Raw genomic sequence first — 20984 nt, forward strand, 5'->3', positions numbered from 1 at the left:
CGAGTTATGGGAGTCTACAGACCGGCATGTAGATGTGGCTATAGTAATGACTGTACAGTAGCAGGTGTATGGAAACTGTGTGAAAAATGATCAGATGCCTCTAGTGTAAACGTTGTCAGTTGACAAGACTCCTCCTCCCCCCCCCCCCCCTTGAAAGTCTATGACCCTAAATTCCTTCGCAGAGAAAAGCATATTTATAAATGTAAATAATGTTTCTCTCTCTCTCTGTCTCTCTCTATCTTCGTATAAGTACTACAGTATAGCAAGTGGTCATGTCATGTGTGTGTGTGTGTGTGTGTGTGTGTGTGTGTGTGTGTGTGTAGACAAATGAAATGCAAAAATCCAGTTTTCTTTGCGGTAATTTGATGCATAATGTTGAGTTAGTTTGACGTCACCACACTCACTTTAGTCGATCTTCAGTGTTTTGAACTTCGTTCTTGTCATCATAATGAAAGGCAACAGCACCATCAACACCAACAACGAAAACAAAATACAACTGGATATACAAGTGTATCCTTATTAATGTTAATTAATATGAGATGTAGTTACATTTCAGACCATAAACATCATTGCATATACTGTACAGCTGTATGCATCATAAATGTAAAAAACGTTGCACATTTTAAAGTCTAGACAGCATATAAAAGGTTACAGAAGTAAAGAACGGTCTGATAACATTTGCTACTACACTCCGCAGACTATACAATAGATATGATAACCATATTGCAATAGTAATAGTACTGGTAACATAGATATGACAACAAAAACAATAACATTACCGAGTGCCTAATTTTCGTTTCTCGAAAAGAGTATCTTTTGTGCAACATCGCTAAGTTGTTAAGCACTTACAGGCATTTTGAGTGCAGAGTAATCTGCTGTTATAATCTCGGAGGATCACTAGCTAACATAAATGAAATAATAATTATGTAAAAGTATCTACGGCAAATAAGGCGATGGAAAGAAATGACACCGATAAAACATGTGGAGTTTATATAGAAAACTTCGACTTAACCTCGCGTTTTTGTTTTTTGTTCGTTTGTTTGTTTGTTTTTGTGCCATGGGACTCCACCATACGTTTGGCCATGAATATTCATATGATTGTTCATGATACATCTTTTAAAACTATGACTTCCGACTGTCTGTAGTTCGGAAAAAAAACCACCATCAGCTCTTTTTTTTTTTACTATTTGCATTTTTTTTTATTTCAAGGGTTGTTTTCCTGTGAGTGGGTTCAAAATCAAGACTTTAGATGTTTCTGCAATATTCACCTTATTATTTTGTGACACAGAGTACGTCATGTTTTAATCCTTGAATTAAATCATTTTGGAAGAAATTAACTTCGAACACATTCAAAAATTAGACAAGGAGAGCATTTTAGAGGTCCTTGTAATCAAAAATTTTTATATCTTTTATGCAGTGCGTCATGAGGAAACAACACTATAAAGGATAAACAGGAAATAAATCAGGAAATTAGGAAGGACAAATATACGCGTACTTGAAATGCAGAGTACATACAAAAATAGTTCTATATTATCTTATTCTTCTGTAGTGAACTCATAATATATTTTAAAACTGTACAATAATAGAAATGTTTTTGTAAAAACCTATTCCTAAAATCAATCCATGAGATCAGTAGCAGTAGATGTAAGTCCCACTTTCCATTACTTAAGGACGTATCTCCACAAACACGTGACAGAGGCTGCGATACAGCAGTGAGGATGTTAAAATGTCATGGATATTAGAACTACACCGAATTGGCCAAAGTATTGCACCATGAGCAACTCAGGAACAATTCTTAATTTCCCCCATTATAATTTTTGAAGCTTTGCAATATTCTTTACTTTTTCACAAAAGCCACTATTCTAGATTAAAAAACAAAATAAAACAAAACTGTTGCATAGTACTCACACAGACAAAATGCCAGATATACCAAACTCTTGTCTTCAGCTGCTATTGTAAGAACTTTCTTTGTTGCTATTGTGTACGGCCACTGTTTACCAAAAGACTTGATCAATTATGAGAAAAAAAAATTAATTGACAACTTTATGACAGGTTTCCTTAGAACATTGAGTTGACTTTAGTGCGATGGAAAGTGCATAGAGTATCAATTGGACGGCTGCGAATGGAGCAACATTGCAAGTGTGCTGCAGACGAGTAGGAGGAGGGGCGTTGCAGTGCCCAAACCCGTAGCGGAGCAGGTCAGATCGTGGTACTCCTCATCGTCCGCAGTCAGCACAACAGATCCACACGTGTCAATGGAGTAACTGTAGGGACCGTCTCTTTCACGAGTTGCTGAGATGAAAGATAGAAAAGAAAGGGATTTGGAGGGAGAAGGTGAAACAATGGAATATTTAGTACAATGAAAAAGAAAAAGAAGGAGCATCCATTCATAATATGTGACGTAGACTGTCAGTTACAATGGGTCTTAAATTACAATGATGCATTCTTAAGTTTTGAAATTGTATTTTTTCCACAATGTCTCGTTCACAACAAAAAGGAATGCAGTGAACGTTATAGTCCATCAAGAAAATTAAGGTAGTTTTTCATCGTATATGAATTGAATGGACAATTGACACACTGTGCATCCGGGTGTACACACTTTCGATGGTCGTTGACGTGCATTTATGTTGTCGTTTTTTAGGCGAGATTGCTATATTATGCATTAGACTGCGACGTACTGTGGACTCCACACTCGTGAGAAGTTATGAAACTGTATTCGTGTTTCAATTACTGATGACATGGAAAATCATAAAGCCCTCAATACAACAATCCGTAATATAATGGAAAAATATATATATAATGGCCATGGAAAAATATATATATAATGGCCATACATGATCGGGGGGGGGGGGGGGACCCAGGAATTCCGTAAAGAGGGACCGCCTTTAAAAAATCAAGGGGGGGGGGCGCAAGCACCCCCTCCCCATTTTTTCTTTTTTGTTGTTTTAACAAAATAAAAGGGGCGCTCCTGGTGCGCTCCGCCCTGGATCCGCCACTGGTGATGACCGAAGATACTTAACAGAGTACAATAATATTGTGGAAGATACAAAACAGAAAAAAAAGTGGTAGTAAAATGTTTTTGACGAACAATAAAGTTTAGTTTTATAACACTTCGGGCTAAAACTGAAGAGCTAAAAAAAGGCTGAAGATACTATTAGCTGAAATTTATTCTTTCAAATACCCAATAGTTCAGTAATGATATACGTATTAAAAGGTAGTTTACATAAGGGCTAAAAAAAATGAGTGACCGATTACGTACTACTAAAGAGAACAGTAGAGTTCACTTCAAGATCAGGGAAGCCACACGTATTGGTTCCAGTAGTAATGTTAACCATGACTCCTGGTGTCAAATCGCTGTCGACGTCCTTGGTTACGTTTCTCACGTCGACTGAATAAGTGATGTCATCGAAGCCAGATGCGTTGCCATATTGTGCAGCTATCATTCCTTCAAATACTGTTGGTTCGGAACCAATAAGTACACTAATTTGTTATTGTGCAACCAAAACAAAAATACAAATAATCTAACGTGATATAAGTATTAATTCCTTTCCAATTGAAAATCAATACGTTCAATTCATTTCAATTCAACTGACACAGAATAATGACAAAATAACATTGTACGGCATGTATTACAGGTACATGTAACTGGAATTCATCAACAATGATACGTTTATTTATTTTTTTGATTTTCTTTTTGTGTTTATTTTTTGTTGATTTTGTGGGGCATGGTCAAATATATCGTCATTTCAAATATATTCCACAAACATGATTTGAAGTTGTATTTTATTTTCTACCCTGTAGGCAACGTTCTCGTTAAAGTTTCTTTCTGTCATCAGCAAATTGTTTACGTGTGCGTGTGTGTGTGTGTGTGTGTGTGTGTGTGGAGGGGGTTGATTATCAGTTTACTAGATATGAGCATGCAAGACTCTTTTGTTCGAGGTCGTATTCATAGACATATTTGAATATTTCATGCTTTGAATAACGATATTCCCAGTTTTAGATCTGCGTATAATAACCAACGTCACTGCGTCATTAAAGTAATAAAAACTTTCCTCTGTTTCCTGTGAATTTATGGAATATCTACTGTTCTGCTCGATTTTATCTAGTGTATGAAGTCGACTTGAAAATGAAATGGTATATTAAGCTATATGTGGATTTGCTCCGATTGTTGTATACTACCCAGACTCCACATAGCTTAACAAGTTGAATGACTTACTGTAGCTTCCATCACAGACTTCAGGGTTGGACGTACATGAACACGCCTGGCAGCAGAGAATGAAATTCACCATTGTGAAGGAGAAGAAAACAGCGTGGCAGAGCCGTAGTCTCCTCTCAAGAATGCCCCTCAAAAGGTTCATGGTAGCCTGCAATCAGACAAGTTAAAATCATAAAAAAATGAGCTGCATTTATTCTCTTTTTCTTTCAAGTATGAAAAAGATATGACTTATCATCTAAAATAATCTACACAATTCCCGCCCACAACCAAAGAGTCCAGTGGCGGCGATTTCATATGACATTCGGGGGGGGGGGGGGTTACGGGGGAGGGCGGAAAATTCGAAGTCTAAATTATCACACCCTGCGAATAACAACCGAACAAGTGAGGGAGCGCAGGAACCAAGCAAGAAGGTATGGGACGTGCCCAGCTAACATTTGGACGTTTTCTGAACGTTCTTGAAACGCTTCAAATTCGTTATTTGGACGTTTTGTCAAAACGTTTTCAGAACGTCTTTTTGTGGAAGATTTTCGACGTATTTAAAACGTTTCAAATGGACGTTATAAAAACGTTTTTTAAACGTTTAAAAACCAATTTAAAAAAAACCTTTCGGAATTTTAAAGGACCTGCAGAAAACCATTTGGACGTTATAGACGTCAGTAAAACCTTTTAAGAATATTCAAAACGTTCTGTGGACGTTCTGCCGACGTCCAGAAAACCTTTGAAAACCGTCTAGAACGTTCAAAAAACGTTCTATGAACGTCTACAAAGTCTTATGACCCGTTCCAGAATGTTTAGAGAACCTTTCCTATCCGTCTAGAACGTCCAGAAACCTTTTATGAACGTCTGTTTATTTTTTTATTGGGTATTTAAAAAAAAATTATAGTTTTGAGATTATAGGCACAATCTGGAATAATGTACCCTAATCCTAATCCTATATAAACCTACCCTAACGTCCTACCACTTATACCTATACTACATCCTATTCCCAATTGATGAATCTTTATCACATTCTTTAATATACCAGCAAAATGTTGTAATGCATGAAGACATGGTTACTAAAATTAGATCACACACACCTTAATTAGGCCTATTAACATATGAAAATACCTCTTTATAACACAATTTGAAATAGTGAATAACTGAACAATGACGTAGGTAAGTTTATTTTTAACACAGAAAATTTGAACCCAGTATAAATCTTTAGATTTCAATGTCGTTTATCTATTTCCACTAGTTTTCTAATCTTATATTTTCTCATTTGAATATTCATAAATAGGCATGAATATTGACGATGAAGAAAGCAATTACGAACATGTAGCGGACCAAATAAAAACGTTTTTTAAACGTTCATTAAAAATGAAGTCGACGCAGTAGACCTATTAAAAACATTTTGTGGACGTTTGTAAGGGACGAAGACGTAGCAGACATAATAAAAACGTTTTGTAACGTCCACTGACGTTTCTAAAACGTTTTCCAAAAAAACCTGTGTTATGCGGTAAATGCTATGTCCCAACTTTGACGTTGTATGTACGTTTTAAAAACGTCCATTTTATACGAAGACGTACGGAACTTAAAAAAAAAAAAAAACGTTTAGGAAACGTTCTGAAAACGTTATGTGTTTGCTGGGTGGTATCCACTCCCCCCCCCCCCCTCTCAAAATGTAATGATCTGGTGCATAATTTTGGAAGATTAAATGTGCGTCTTTTACTGCAAACTAATATGGATCGATTGAATGGATGGGGTGGAAAGGGGACATGGGGGGAGGGAAAGAGATTTTCAATTGATCATTTTCAAACGATCTGGCGCACACTTTTGAATATTTATGGGAACTAAAAAGATATAGAAAAATAAATATTCAGGCAAGTAAATGGCTGGATTCAGCACTCGTCCAAACGCAGTTACAGACATTGAGAATTCAGTTATAAGTTAATGCATCATTGTACTCTCCTGCAATTTATCAATGATTCTTTGATGCCCAATCCATGCGTAACCTTGACGTGTAATCCAGAGTCAGTGTTACTCAGAACTAGCCTACATGCAGAGACAGAGCACGTCAATAATACTAAACACTTAGTACCTGCCGCCAACCCACAATATATGTTGTGTCAGTGGATTCTGCGTTGCGGTACAAACAGCAAATACGAAGTACAGAGCTATACGTCTATGAACGCAAAGCAGTGAGCTTATCTATATGCTTGCGTATTTATAAAGTATGTACACAGACACATACTAGTAATTTAACACATCTATACATACACACATAGTATACCCACACACACATACACGCAAACATACGCATTGTACACACTTTCTCGATCATTGAAATCATGGTGTTACATTTGTGATGTTCTCGGGATCATACGGCCATAATTATGACCGGGGATTATGATCGCAATTTAGATATTCCTTCAGAATCTGTATGGTTTATGAATTGTCAATTCAAATCACTGTCGATTGCAACAAGTAGGATACTCACTGCTTTGCCCGATGTTTGATTGCTACGAAAGAATAGTTCTCGTCCACCTGAAGAGATCAGCTCAGTTCTTACACCTTGCATACAAGTAAAGTGAGTTATTATATTGTTAAGTAGGCCTACCAACTTGCGCACGACTAGTATGACATACGTGTATCTGCCAGGGCCAAGCTCAAGGGAAAAGGGAATTTTCTCTGTGCACATGTCATGTTGTGCGAGGGTGTGTTGTCTCCATATCTGCGTGAGCTGCCTTTCACCGCACAGCATGTATTGTTCGTATTTTTTTCCTCTCTCCTTCTCTCTTTTGCTCTGCGATTTTTGGCATTGACGTCGCAATCAACAGTTATTATACTTAGTACTCGATCCGGCGCCTTTTCATAATCTGTAATAGGCCTAATGTGTCGTGAAGATTGTCAGTCCATTGGCGTGCTGTATGTAGGCCAGGTAGTACAATGTACATGTATAGTGCTAAGTAGTAGGCCCTATAATCATACGTTAAGTTAAAAACGTACTTCCAGAACGTCTGCGAACTCTGCATGCATTGTAAGAGCTACAGTTACACATATATAGATAGACCTATCATATGTGGACAAAGTAAAGATCCTCTGTAGGATTTTTGGACACATGAACACACACAAATTCACACTATAGGCCTAGGACTACCCACACTCACACGATACCTTCTACATGCAACTTTCGTGGCCCTCGCAATCTTTATCACAACGAACCTTGACATAAATTATGGATTCAAAAGATAGTTTTTGACCAGTTTAGCAACTCAGAGCAGATATTAATACAATTTCTGATTTTTATGATAGTTAATACTAGCACATGTAGGCATATTGAGTTGTTTCTCCAATTGAACCGAATTCCTCATAGCCAGACATAGTCGTGCACATGGAAGTCGAAAAATCACCATGTAATTCGGCGGAACTAAACTTCATTCACTGGAATGTCAGAAGTCTAAACAATAAATTTGAGTCTTTGGAATTACTTTTTTATCCTCTCTTCAAAATATTTCTTTTTCTGAAATAGGTATAACGGAAATATGTCTACGAGACACCTTCCCTAAGCCTATCCTTTTATTGATGATTGATCCGTTCTGATCGTAAAACCGGTAGAGGTGGCGGGGTGGCCATTTTCCACGTGATTGAATTATGGTTTAAGAGAAGGCTAGAAGTGATGTAATTTATCATTTACATCGAAGTCTATAAGGATTTATTTGTTGAAATTATAAATTAAACTGTAGAAAAACACACTTATTTACAGACCACCAAATCATGCAACCAATACATTTTTAAAGCAGCTTTTGGAATTTGGAATTGGTTACTCATGAAAATAAAACCCCTGTACAGCATTTCGAAGTGACAAAATCTGACACGTAGGGCCTAAGCTCATCGCTAATTAATACAATTAATTATTAATTATTCAATAATGCAAAATTACAGAACACTTTGAATATCTTTTTTTTTTTCAAAATTAAGAACTTCATCAATGATATAGTGTCTGAACAACGTCTGCCCACTTTTACAATCTCACTACATTCAGAATCGAAGAATAAGAATAAAAAAACCCACATAGATCGTACCGAAAAGAAACGGACGAGATTGAATCTTTAAAATCAGATTTTACTCAGGAACACCGGAGTGATATTTTTTTCTTTTTTTCTTTGTAATCAGATGCAGATAAGGCATACAATATTTTCTCAGATAGTTTTATGTTTTATTGTGATAAGAATACACCATTGATTAAACACCCTTTCATTACAAAGGGAATTATCAGTTCAAACAAAAAACACATGATAAATTATATAAAAAAGCAGTTACTACTCAATATGATTATGATTTTGATAAGTATAATAATATCGAAATAAATTGAATAGATTGATTCGTTTGTCAAATAAGATGTATCATTCTCAGAAATCTGAAAACGACAATGTGAATTGTTTGTATGGGAATAAAATTACAAGGAAAAATAAAGAGAATGTTTCAGTATTCTATATGGTGATAATAGAGTTTTCAGAACCTAATGACATAGGCCTATGTCATGCTTATTTTGGTAATAAAGGCCCAAAATTAGCATCAGATATTGTTAACAACTCCAACGTAAGTTTTACAAAGTTTCTTCCTCCGCACTTTCACAAGACATTTTTCTTACCCCAACAGATGAGGAAGAAATATTTCAGATTGTCAGAACCCTTAAGTCAGGTCAACCGGTTATCATGGTTATGACGGACTTAGCATGTATTTGCCGGAGAAATTATCTCCAGCATACTTACACCTTTATAAACACATTTGCAACTTTTAATATCTATACGGGAAAATGCCCTTTGGTGCCCTCAATGGTTTATTGAGAAAAATAGTGATATCCCCTTATATTTTACGCTTTATTGCATTTTTTACAAATAAATTATGGAAGGATGTTTTGTGATACAATTGACCTACATATATTCATCAGAAATTATGTGATAACTCGAACAGCTCTTAAACACTGTTAAATCACTGCTCCCAGTGGTAAACCCTACATTTAAAGTCTAGACCTCAAACAAAAGGTTACGAAAATAAAGAACCGTTGATAACTTTGCACCTACACTCTAAAAGAATTCGGGTCAGAACTGACCCGGAACTGGGTCCGTTGGGGTCACACACCGTTCCGGGTCAAAAATGACTTTGGTCATGAAGGAATTTGGTCATGAAGACCCGGAATGGGGTCACCCTGACCCAATTCATGACTCTGAATGGGGTCATATCTGACCCAACTCCTTGTCATTTCTGCCTCTAGTGTACTAGTAGGCCTGTGTAGAACCGTTTCTACCTACAATCTGTACGTACTAGAACATGCATGCGCGGCGATAGGGCTGCAGCTGCGCTTTGTTATGTGATAGACTGGAAAAGTGCGAAGGGCAAACCGCGTACGATACGGGGTATCTACCGTAGATCTAGTTGTACCGTCCACACGTGTACTGTGCGAATATACAACACACAATACATACACACACACACACACACACACGAGCGTTGTGCGTTGTCAATACAAGAGTGTCAACTTGCACGAACTTCGCTAGAGTCAGCGATGCGAGGTGCATATGTTTATTTCCTTAGGGTGGGGTCACACTGTCCCAAAAGTGACAGAAGATGGCGATATGAAAATAGAATTTTTCAATTTCGTGGGAGATACGGCCTCAAACATGGTCAAAAGCCAATCAACAGCCGAAGAAAGTACTATGCCTATATATAGAAGGTCACACGATAGCACTCGAACCACACACGAATAAAGGCTACACGAAGATGTGAATCTTTGTCAAGAAGTTCACCCAAAAAGACTCGCGAAGAAAACCCAATGGCTATAAAACGCGAAGATTTTGCCACCTCTCACGAAATTGTTGCTGGAATCTGAGAAACTCAACCGGCGGTTATTTACGATGGCTTCACAAATGACCCAATGTTTATGCAATCAGAGGCGAATGTGACCATTTTCTTTATCTTACGTCCATCTTTGCTCAGTTTCGGGAAAGTGTGACATCATCATAACTCGCTATTCAAAATGTGTAAAAGGCGTGTCTGTGTGAGTTTTATTTATTTATATATTTATTTACTTATTTATCTATTTTTACAATGGGCATTGCGTTCTTGCTAACCTTAAAGGCATTATTCACCATTTGCAGAGGAAACAAAAACCCTGATTTATTGCTTCAAAATAGTTCTAAAATGTGAGTTAGGGATAAAAACAAGCAATGAAAACATTTGAATCAGTATAATTAATGTTAAGTATTGTTAAATATACAAAATGTGAACTATAGTTACCATAAAAATGTCTACAGATATGGTTTAGTGGGAAAAATAGTGATATCTCCTTATGTTTTAGGCTTTATAGCAAAGTTTTTACATGGTAGGATCTTTTGTGATGCAAGTGACCTACACATATGCATTAAATGTGATATCTTGAACATTTTTTAAATCACTGCACCCAATGCTAAACAGCTCTATTAACATTAGCCGTCGACGATCATAATTACAACCTGAAGTGATAACACCGTAACCCTTCTAGCCAAAATGTAACTCCAGCCAATACAAACGCATATTCGATTACTTCTTGAGAGTTTGAAATAGATTTGTAACATTTGCGATGTCTTACGAGTTATGGGAGTCTACAGACCGGCATATAGATGTGGCTATAGTAATTACTGTACAGTAGCAGGTGTATGGAAACTGTGTGAAAAATGATCAGATGCCTCTAGTGTAAACGTTGTCAGTTGACAAGACTCCTCCTCCCCCCCCCCCTTGAAAGTCTATGATCCTAAATTCCTTCGCAGAGAAAAGCATATTTATAAATGTAAGTAATGTTTCTCTCTCTCTCTGTCTCTCTCTATCTTCGTATAAGTACTACAGTATAGCAAGTGGTCATGTCATGTGTGTGTGTGTGTGTGTGTGTGTGTGTGTGTGTGTAGACAAATGAAATGCAAAAATCCAGTTTTCTTTGCGGTAATTTGATGCATAATGTTGAGTTAGTTTGACGTCACCACACTCACTTTAGTCGATCTTCAGTGTTTTGAACTTCGTTCTTGTCATCATAATGAAAGGCAACAGCACCATCAACACCAACAACGAAAACAAAATACAACTGGATATACAAGTGTATCCTTATTAATGTTAATTAATATGAGATGTAGTTACATTTCAGACCATAAACATCATTGCATATACTGTACAGCTGTATGCATCATAAATGTAAAAAACGTTGCACATTTTAAAGTCTAGACAGCATATAAAAGGTTACAGAAGTAAAGAACGGTCTGATAACATTTGCTACTACACTCCGCAGACTATACAATAGATATGATAACCATATTGCAATAGTAATAGTACTGGTAACATAGATATGACAACAAAAACAATAACATTACCGAGTGCCTAATTTTCGTTTCTCGAAAAGAGTATCTTTTGTGCAACATCGCTAAGTTGTTAAGCACTTACAGGCATTTTGAGTGCAGAGTAATCTGCTGTTATGATCTCGGAGGATCACTAGCTAACATAAATGAAATAATAATTATGTAAAAGTATCTACGGCAAATAAGGCGATGGAAAGAAATGACACCGATAAAACATGTGGCGTTTATATAGAAAACTTCGACTTAACCTCGCGTTTTTGTTTTTTGTTCGTTTGTTTGTTTGTTTTTGTGCCATGGGACTCCACCATACGTTTGGCCATGAATATTCATATGATTGTTCATGATACATCTTTTAAAACTATGACTTCCGACTGTCTGTAGTTCGGAAAAAAACCACCATCAGCTCTTTTTTTTTTTACTATTTGCATTTTTTTTTATTTCAAGGGTTGTTTTCCTGTGAGTGGGTTCAAAATCAAGACTTTAAATGTTTCTGCAATATTCACCTTATTATTTTGTGACACAGAGTACGTCATGTTTTAATCCTTGAATTAAATCATTTTGGAAGAAATTAACTTCGAACACATTCAAAAATTAGACAAGGAGAGCATTTTAGAGGTCCTTGTAATCAAAAATTTTTATATCTTTTATGCAGTGCGTCATGAGGAAACAACACTATAAAGGATAAACAGGAAATAAATCAGGAAATTAGGAAGGACAAATATACGCGTACTTGAAATGCAGAGTACATACAAAAATAGTTCTATATTATCTTATTCTTCTGTAGTGAACTCATAATATATTTTAAAACTGTACAATAATAGAAATGTTTTTGTAAAAACCTATTCCTAAAATCAATCCATGAGATCAGTAGCAGTAGATGTAAGTCCCACTTTCCATTACTTAAGGACGTATCTCCACAAACACGTGACAGAGGCTGCGATACAGCAGTGAGGATGTTAAAATGTCATGGATATTAGAACTACACCGAATTGGCCAAAGTATTGCACCATGAGCAACTCAGGAACAATTCTTAATTTCCCCCATTATAATTTTTGAAGCTTTGCAATATTCTTTACTTTTTCACAAAAGCCACTATTCTAGATTAAAAAACAAAATAAAACAAAACTGTTGCATAGTACTCACACAGACAAAATGCCAGATATACCAAACTCTTGTCTTCAGCTGCTATTGTAAGAACTTTCTTTGTTGCTATTGTGTACGGCCACTGTTTACCAAAAGACTTGATCAATTATGAGAAAAAAAAATTAATTGACAACTTTATGACAGGTTTCCTTAGAACATTGAGTTGACTTTAGTGCGATGGAAAGTGCATAGAGTATCAATTGGACGGCTGCGAATGGAGCAACATTGCAAGTGTGCTGCAGACGAGTAGGAGGAGGGGCGTTGCAGTGCCCAAACCCGTAGCGGAGCAGGTCAGATCGTGGTACTCCTCATCGTCCGCAGTCAGCACAACAGATCCACACGTGTCAATGGAGTAACTGTAGGGACCGTCTCTTTCACGAGTTGCTGAGATGAAAGATAGAAAAGAAAGGGATTTGGAGGGAGAAGGTGAAACAATGGAATATTTAGTACAATGAAAAAGAAAAAGAAGGAGCATCCATTCATAATATGTGACGTAGACTGTCAGTTAGAATGGGTCTTAAATTACAATGATGCATTCTTAAGTTTTGAAATTGTATTTTTTCCACAATGTCTCGTTCACAACAAAAAGGAATGCAGTGAACGTTATAGTCCATCAAGAAAATTGAGGTAGTTTTTCATCGTATATGAATTAAATGGACAATTGACACACTGTGCATCCGGGTGTACACACTTTCGATGGTCGTTGACGTGCATTTATGTTGTCGTTTTTTAGGCGAGATTGCTATATTATGCATTAGACTGCGACGTACTGTGGACTCCACACTCGTGAGAAGTTATGAAACTGTATTCGTGTTTCAATTACTGATGACATGGAAAATCATAAAGCCCTCAATACAACAATCCGTAAAATAATGGAAAAATATATATATAATGGCCATGGAAAAATATATATATAATGGCCATACATGATCGGGGGGGGGGGGGGACCCAGGAATTCCGTAAAGAGGGACCGCCTTTAAAAAATCAAGGGGGGGGGGGGGCGCAAGCACCCCCTCCCCATTTTTTCTTTTTTGTTGTTTTAACAAAATAAAAGGGGCGCTCCTGGTGCGCTCCGCCCTGGATCCGCCACTGGTGATGACCGAAGATACTTAACAGAGTACAATAATATTGTGGAAGATACAAAACAGAAAAAAAGTGGTAGTAAAATGTTTTTGACGAACAATAAAGTTTAGTTTTATAACACTTCGGGCTAAAACTGAAGAGCTAAAAAAAGGCTGAAGATACTATTAGCTGAAATTTATTCTTTCAAATACCCAATAGTTCAGTAATGATATACGTATTAAAAGGTAGTTTACATAAGGGCTAAAAAAATGAGTGACCGATTACGTACTACTAAAGAGAACAGTAGAGTTCACTTCAAGATCAGGGAAGCCACACGTATGGGTTCCAGTAGTGATGTTAACCATGACTCCTGGTGTCAAATCGCTGTCGACGTCCTTGGTTACGTTTCTCACGTCGACTGAATAAGTGATGTCATCGAAGCCAGATGCGTTGCCATATTGTGCAGCTATCATTCCTTCAAATACTGTTGGTTCGGAACCAATAAGTACACTAATTTGTTATTGTGCAACCAAAACAAAAATACAAATAATCTAACGTGATATAAGTATTAATTCCTTTTCAATTGAAAATCAATACGTTCAATTCATTTCAATTCAACTGACACAGAATAATGACAAAATAACATTGTACGGCATGTATTACAGGTACATGTAACTGGAATTCCATCAACAATGATACGTTTATTTATTTTTTTGATTTTCTTTTTGTGTTTATTTTTTGTTGATTTTGTGGGGCATGGTCAAATATATCGTCATTTCAAATATATTCCACAAACATGATTTGAAGTTGTATTTTATTTTCTACCCTGTAGGCAACGTTCTCGTTAAAGTTTCTTTCTGTCATCAGCAAATTGTGTACGTGTGCGTGTGTGTGTGTGTGTGTGTGTGTGTGTGTGTGTGTGTGTGTGGAGGGGGTTGATTATCAGTTTACTAGATATGAGCATGCAAGACTCTTTTGTTCGAGGTCGTATTCATAGACATATTTGAATATTTCATGCTTTGAATAACGATATTCCCAGTTTTAGATCTGCGTATAATAACCAACGTCACTGCGTCATTAAAGTAATAAAAACTTTCCTCTGTTTCCTGTGAATTTATGGAATATCTACTGTTCTGCTCGATTTTATCTAGTGTATGAAGTCGACTTGAAAATGAAATGGTATATTAAGCTATATGTGGATTTGCTCCGATTGTTGTATACTACCCAGACTCCACCATAGCTTAACAAGTTGAATGACTTACTGTAGCTTCCATCACAGACTTCAGGGTTGGACGTACATGAACACGCCTGGCAGCAGAGAATGAAATTCACCATTGTGAAGGAGAAGAAAACAGCGTGGCAGAGCCGTAGTCTCCTCTCAAGAATGCCCCTCAAAAGGTTCATGGTAGCCTGCAATCAGACAAGTTAAAATCATAAAAAAATGAGCTGCATTTATTCTCTTTTTCTTTCAAGTATGAAAAAGATATGACTTATCATCTAAAATAATCTACACAATTCCCGCCCACAACCAAAGAGTCCAGTGGCGGCGATTTCATATGACATTCGGGGGGGGGGGGGGGGGGGTTACGGGGGAGGGCGGAAAATTCGAAGTCTAAATTATCACACCCTGCGAATAACAACCGAACAAGTGAGGGAGCGCAGGAACCAAGCAAGAAGGTATGGGACGTGCCCAGCTAACATTTGGACGTTTTCTGAACGTTCTTGAAACGCTTCAAATTCGTTATTTGGACGTTTTGTCAAAACGTTTTCAGAACGTCTTTTTGTGGAAGATTTTCGACGTATTTAAAACGTTTCAAATGGACGTTATAAAAACGTTTTTTAAACGTTTAAAAACCAATTTAAAAAAAACCTTTCGGAATTTTAAAGGACCTGCAGAAAACCATTTGGACGTTATAGACGTCAGTAAAACCTTTTAAGAATATTCAAAACGTTCTGTGGACGTTCTGCCGACGTCCAGAAAACCTTTGAAAACCGTCTAGAACGTTCAAAAAACGTTCTATGAACGTCTACAAAGTCTTATGACCCGTTCCAGAATGTTTAGAGAACCTTTCCTATCCGTCTAGAACGTCCAGAAACCTTTTATGAACGTCTGTTTATTTTTTTATTGGGTATTTAAAAAAAAAATTATAGTTTTGAGATTATAGGCACAATCTGGAATAATGTACCCTAATCCTAATCCTATATAATCCTACCCTAACGTCCTACCACTTATACCTATACTACATCCTATTCCCAATTGATGAATCTTTATCACATTCTTTAATATACCAGCAAAATGTTGTAATGCATGAAGACATGGTTACTAAAATTAGATCACACACACCTTAATTAGGCCTATTAACATATGAAAATACCTCTTTATAACACAATTTGAAATAGTGAATAACTGAACAATGACGTAGGTAAGTTTATTTTTAACACAGAAAATTTGAACCCAGTATAAATCTTTAGATTTCAATGTCGTTTATCTATTTCCACTAGTTTTCTAATCTTATATTTTCTCATTTGAATATTCATAAATAGGCATGAATATTGACGATGAAGAAAGCAATTACGAACATGTAGCGGACCAAATAAAAACGTTTTTTAAACGTTCATTAAAAATGAAGTCGACGCAGTAGACCTATTAAAAACATTTTGTGGACGTTTGTAAGGGACGAAGACGTAGCAGACATAATAAAAACGTTTTGTAACGTCCACTGACGTTTCTAAAACGTTTTCCAAAAAACCTGTGTTATGCGGTAAATGCTATGTCCCAACTTTGACGTTGTATGTACGTTTTAAAAACGTCCATTTTATACGAAGACGTACGGAACTTCAAAAAAAAAAAAAAAACGTTTAGGAAACGTTCTGAAAACGTTATGTGTTTGCTGGGTGGTATCCACTCCCCCCCCCCCCCTCTCAAAATGTAATGATCTGGTGCATAATTTTGGAAGATTAAATGTGCGTCTTTTACTGCAAACTAATATGGATCGATTGAATGGATGGGGTGGAAAGGGGACATGGGGGGAGGGAAAGAGATTTTCAATTGATCATTTTCAAACGATCTGGCGCACACTTTTGAATATTTGGGAACTAAAAAGATATAGAAAAATAAATATTCAGGCAAGTAAATGGCTGGATTCAGCACTCGTCCAAACGCAGTTACAGACATTGAGAATTCAGTTATAAGTTAATGCATCATTGTACTCTCCTGCAATTTATCAATGATTCTTTGATGCCCAATCCATGCGTAACCTTGACGTGTAATCCAGAGTCAGTGTACTCAGAACTAGCCTACATGCAGAGACAGAGCACGCAATAATACTAAACACTTAGTACCTGCCGCCAACCCACAATAACTTTGCACAAGAACCAATGATGTGTATGTGAGTGTGTGCTGACAATGGCCATGAACAATGGACATGCCTGAACCACCTGTTGACTAGGCGTCAGTCTCGCGCTCCCTGGCACATGAATGCTTAATCAATAATTCATGTGGATTGCCCTGGGCACTGCTAGTCTGAATTCATGCACGGTAAAGGGTAAAATGTATGCACATGGAAAAAGTAAGCACATGTTTCCATGTGCTTGCAAACACCACATTTCATTCCAGCTGGCAATCATTTTTAAATTTTGCTTCACATATCACTAAATTTGGGATATAAATAAGCATAAATGATCTAAAGTTCCTCATTTTAATACAATTGTCTACTAATTAGATAGTTGACAAATTTTTCGCTTTTTTGATAAAAAGATATTATTTTTGGTAAAGAGTTCAGCAGCATTTATCATTGGGGCGATTTGTTTCACAGTAGATTTATTTAAGGCTCCATATACACAAGTGTATAGTCCAGTTGATTTCTTTGCTTCGTGTCACCATGTTTACGATAGAACAGAAGGTATTCATTGCAATTTCGTTTTTCAGAAGTAGGGAGAGCACTGTCGCGACTCAACGACAGTATTGGCAGGCGTTTGACTTTACACAGATACTGCCAGAGGCTGAATAAAGACTAGTTGTGATAGTGGAATTTCTCATGAATAAATAATGAAGCATTCAAAGCCTGGCCATTGTTCAGGACCATTGTCAGGGTGTTAACCACACACTCCCATACACACCCATTGACCCCTGTGCAAAGTGAAATTTTGTACAGAGGGTTGAAAATAGAGCAAAATCTGGAACCTAACTGTGAAATTAATCATGAATTTCATGAAACTGATTTATGCTTTCATATTTAAACCACCTTCAACCAAATTGTACACTATTCAGCTATCACTCATATCAATGACAGTGTTATTTCATAAATAGTTTTTGAATTATTAAGAATCAAAAGTGGGAAATGTTTTTTGAAACACCTAGTATGTGTGTCAGTGGATTCTGCGTTGCGGTACAAACAGCAAATACGAAGTACAGAGCTATACGTCTATGAACGCAAGCAGTGAGCTTATCTATATGCTTGCGTAAAAGTATGTACACAGACACATACTAGTAATTTAACACATCTATACATACACACATAGTATACCCACACACACATACACGCAAACATACGCATTGTACACACTTTCTCGATCATTGAAATCATGGTGTTACATTTGTGATGTTCTCGGGATCATACGGCCATAATTATGACCGGGGATTATGATCGCAATTTAGATATTCCTTCAGAATCTGTATGGTTTATGAATTGTCAATTCAAATCACTGTCGATTGCAACAAGTAGGATACTCACTGCTTTGCCCGATGTTTGATTGCTACGAAAGAATAGTTCTCGTCCACCTGAAGAGATCAGCTCAGTTCTTACACCTTGCATACAAGTAAAGTGAGTTATAATATTGTTAAGTAGGCCTACCAACTTGCGCACGACTAGTATGACATACGTGTATCTGCCAGGGCCAAGCTCAAGGGAAAAGGGAATTTTCTCTGTGCACATGTCATGTTGTGCGAGGGTGTGTTGTCTCCATATCTGCGTGAGCTGCCTTTCACCGCACAGCATGTATTGTTCGTATTTTTTTCCTCTCTCCTTCTCTCTTTTGCTCTGCGATTTTTGGCATTGACGTCGCAATCAACAGTTATTATACTTAGTACTCGATCCGGCGCTTTTTCATAATCTGTAATAGGCCTAATGTGTCGTGAAGATTGTCAGTCCATTGGCGTGCTGTATGTAGGCCAGGTAGTACAATGTACATGTATAGTGCTAAGTAGTAGGCCCTATAATCATACGTTAAGTTAAAAACGTACTTCCAGAACGTCTGCGAACTCTGCATGCATTGTAAGAGCTACAGTTACACATATATAGATAGACCTATCATATGTGGACAAAGTAAAGATCCTCTGTAGGATTTTTGGACACATGAACACACACAAATTCACACTATAGGCCTAGGACTACCCACACTCACACGATACCTTCTACATGCAACTTTCGTGGCCCTCGCAATCTTTATCACAACGAACCTTGACATAAATTATGGATTCAAAAGATAGTTTTTGACCAGTTTAGCAACTCAGAGCAGATATTAATACAATTTCTGATTTTTATGATAGTTAATACTAGCACATGTAGGCATATTGAGTTGTTTCTCCAATTGAACCGAATTCCTCATAGCCAGACATAGTCGTGCACATGGAAGTCGAAAAATCACCATGTAATTCGGCGGAACTAAACTTCATTCACTGGAATGTCAGAAGTCTAAACAATAAATTTGAGTCTTTGGAATTACTTTTTTATCCTCTCTTCAAAATATTTCTTTTTCTGAAATAGGTATAACGGAAATATGTCTACGAGACACCTTCCCTAGGCCTATCCTTTTATTGATAATTGATCCGTTCTGATCGTAAAACCGGTAGAGGTGGCGGGGTGGCCATTTTCCACGTGATTGAATTATGGTTTAAGAGAAGGCTAGAAGTGATGTAATTTATCATTTACATCGAAGTCTATAAGGATTTATTTGTTGAAATTATAAATTAAAATGTAGAAAAACACACTTATTTACAGACCACCAAATCATGCAACCAATACATTTTTAAAGCAGCTTTTGGAATTTGGAATTGGTTACTCATGAAAATAAAACCCCTGTACAGCATTTCGAAGTGACAAAATCTGACACGTAGGGCCTAAGCTCATCGCTAATTAATACAATTAATTATTAATTATTCAATAATGCAAAATTACAGAACACTTTGAATATCTTTTTTTTTTTCAAAATTAAGAACTTCATCAATGATATAGTGTCTGAACAACGTCTGCCCACTTTTACAATCTCACTACATTCAGAATCGAAGAATAAGAATAAAAAAACCCACATAGATCGTACCGAAAAGAAACGGACGAGATTGAATCTTTAAAATCAGATTTTACTCAGGAACACCGGAGTGATATTTTTTTCTTTTTTTCTTTGTAATCAGATGCAGATAAGGCATACAATATTTTCTCAGATAGTTTTATGTTTTATTGTGATAAGAATACACCATTGATTAAACACCCTTTCATTACAAAGGGAATTATCAGTTCAAACAAAAAACACATGATAAATTATATAAAAAAGCAGTTACTACTCAATATGATTATGATTTTGATAAGTATAATAATATCGAAATAAATTGAATAGATTGATTCGTTTGTCAAATAAGATGTATCATTCTCAGAAATCTGAAAACGACAATGTGAATTGTTTGTATGGGAATAAAATTACAAGGAAAAATAAAGAGAATGTTTCAGTATTCTATATGGTGATAATAGAGTTTTCAGAACCTAATGACATAGGCCTATGTCATGCTTATTTTGGTAATAAAGGCCCAAAATTAGCATCAGATATTGTTAACAACTCCAACGTAAGTTTTACAAAGTTTCTTCCTCCGCACTTTCACAAGACATTTTTCTTACCCCAACAGATGAGGAAGAAATATTTCAGATTGTCAGAACCCTTAAGTCAGGTCAACCGGTTATCATGGTTATGACGGACTTAGCATGTATTTGCCGGAGAAATTATCTCCAGCATACTTACACCTTTATAAACACATTTGCAACTTTTAATATCTATACGGGAAAATGCCCTTTGGTGCCCTCAATGGTTTATTGAGAAAAATAGTGATATCCCCTTATATTTTACGCTTTATTGCATTTTTTACAAATAAATTATGGAAGGATGTTTTGTGATACAATTGACCTACATATATTCATCAGAAATTATGTGATAAC

The 20984-nt window shown here is 36.5% G+C and overlaps 3 protein-coding genes across 3 annotated transcripts in view; 1 reads left to right on the forward strand and 2 right to left on the reverse strand.

Moving 5' to 3' along the window:
• The window catches only part of LOC139733257 (angiotensin-converting enzyme-like), a 101294-nt gene that overhangs the window by 62303 nt on the left and 18007 nt on the right, over nt 1-20984 (forward strand). The window lies entirely within an intron of this gene.
• LOC139733274 (uncharacterized) lies at nt 522-6800 on the reverse strand. The gene is made up of 4 exons (XM_071644110.1): nt 6693-6800; nt 4217-4364; nt 3260-3454; nt 522-2292 (listed from the first exon to the last, which is right to left on the reverse strand). Exons 1-4 carry the CDS (start codon nt 6771-6773, stop codon nt 2105-2107), a joined length of 612 nt encoding a protein of 203 aa, XP_071500211.1. The 5' UTR covers nt 6774-6800; the 3' UTR covers nt 522-2104.
• LOC139733273 (uncharacterized) lies at nt 11335-18670 on the reverse strand. The gene is made up of 4 exons (XM_071644109.1): nt 18516-18670; nt 15045-15192; nt 14072-14266; nt 11335-13104 (listed from the first exon to the last, which is right to left on the reverse strand). The coding sequence occupies exons 1-4, from the start codon at nt 18594-18596 to the stop codon at nt 12917-12919; spliced, it is 612 nt and encodes a 203-aa protein (XP_071500210.1). The 5' UTR covers nt 18597-18670; the 3' UTR covers nt 11335-12916.

Source organism: Diadema antillarum, unplaced genomic scaffold, assembly GCF_040938485.1.
Source record: "Diadema antillarum isolate AM-2024a unplaced genomic scaffold, OU_Dant_1.0 seq00000466_RagTag, whole genome shotgun sequence".
Lineage (NCBI taxonomy): Eukaryota > Metazoa > Echinodermata > Echinoidea > Diadematoida > Diadematidae > Diadema > Diadema antillarum.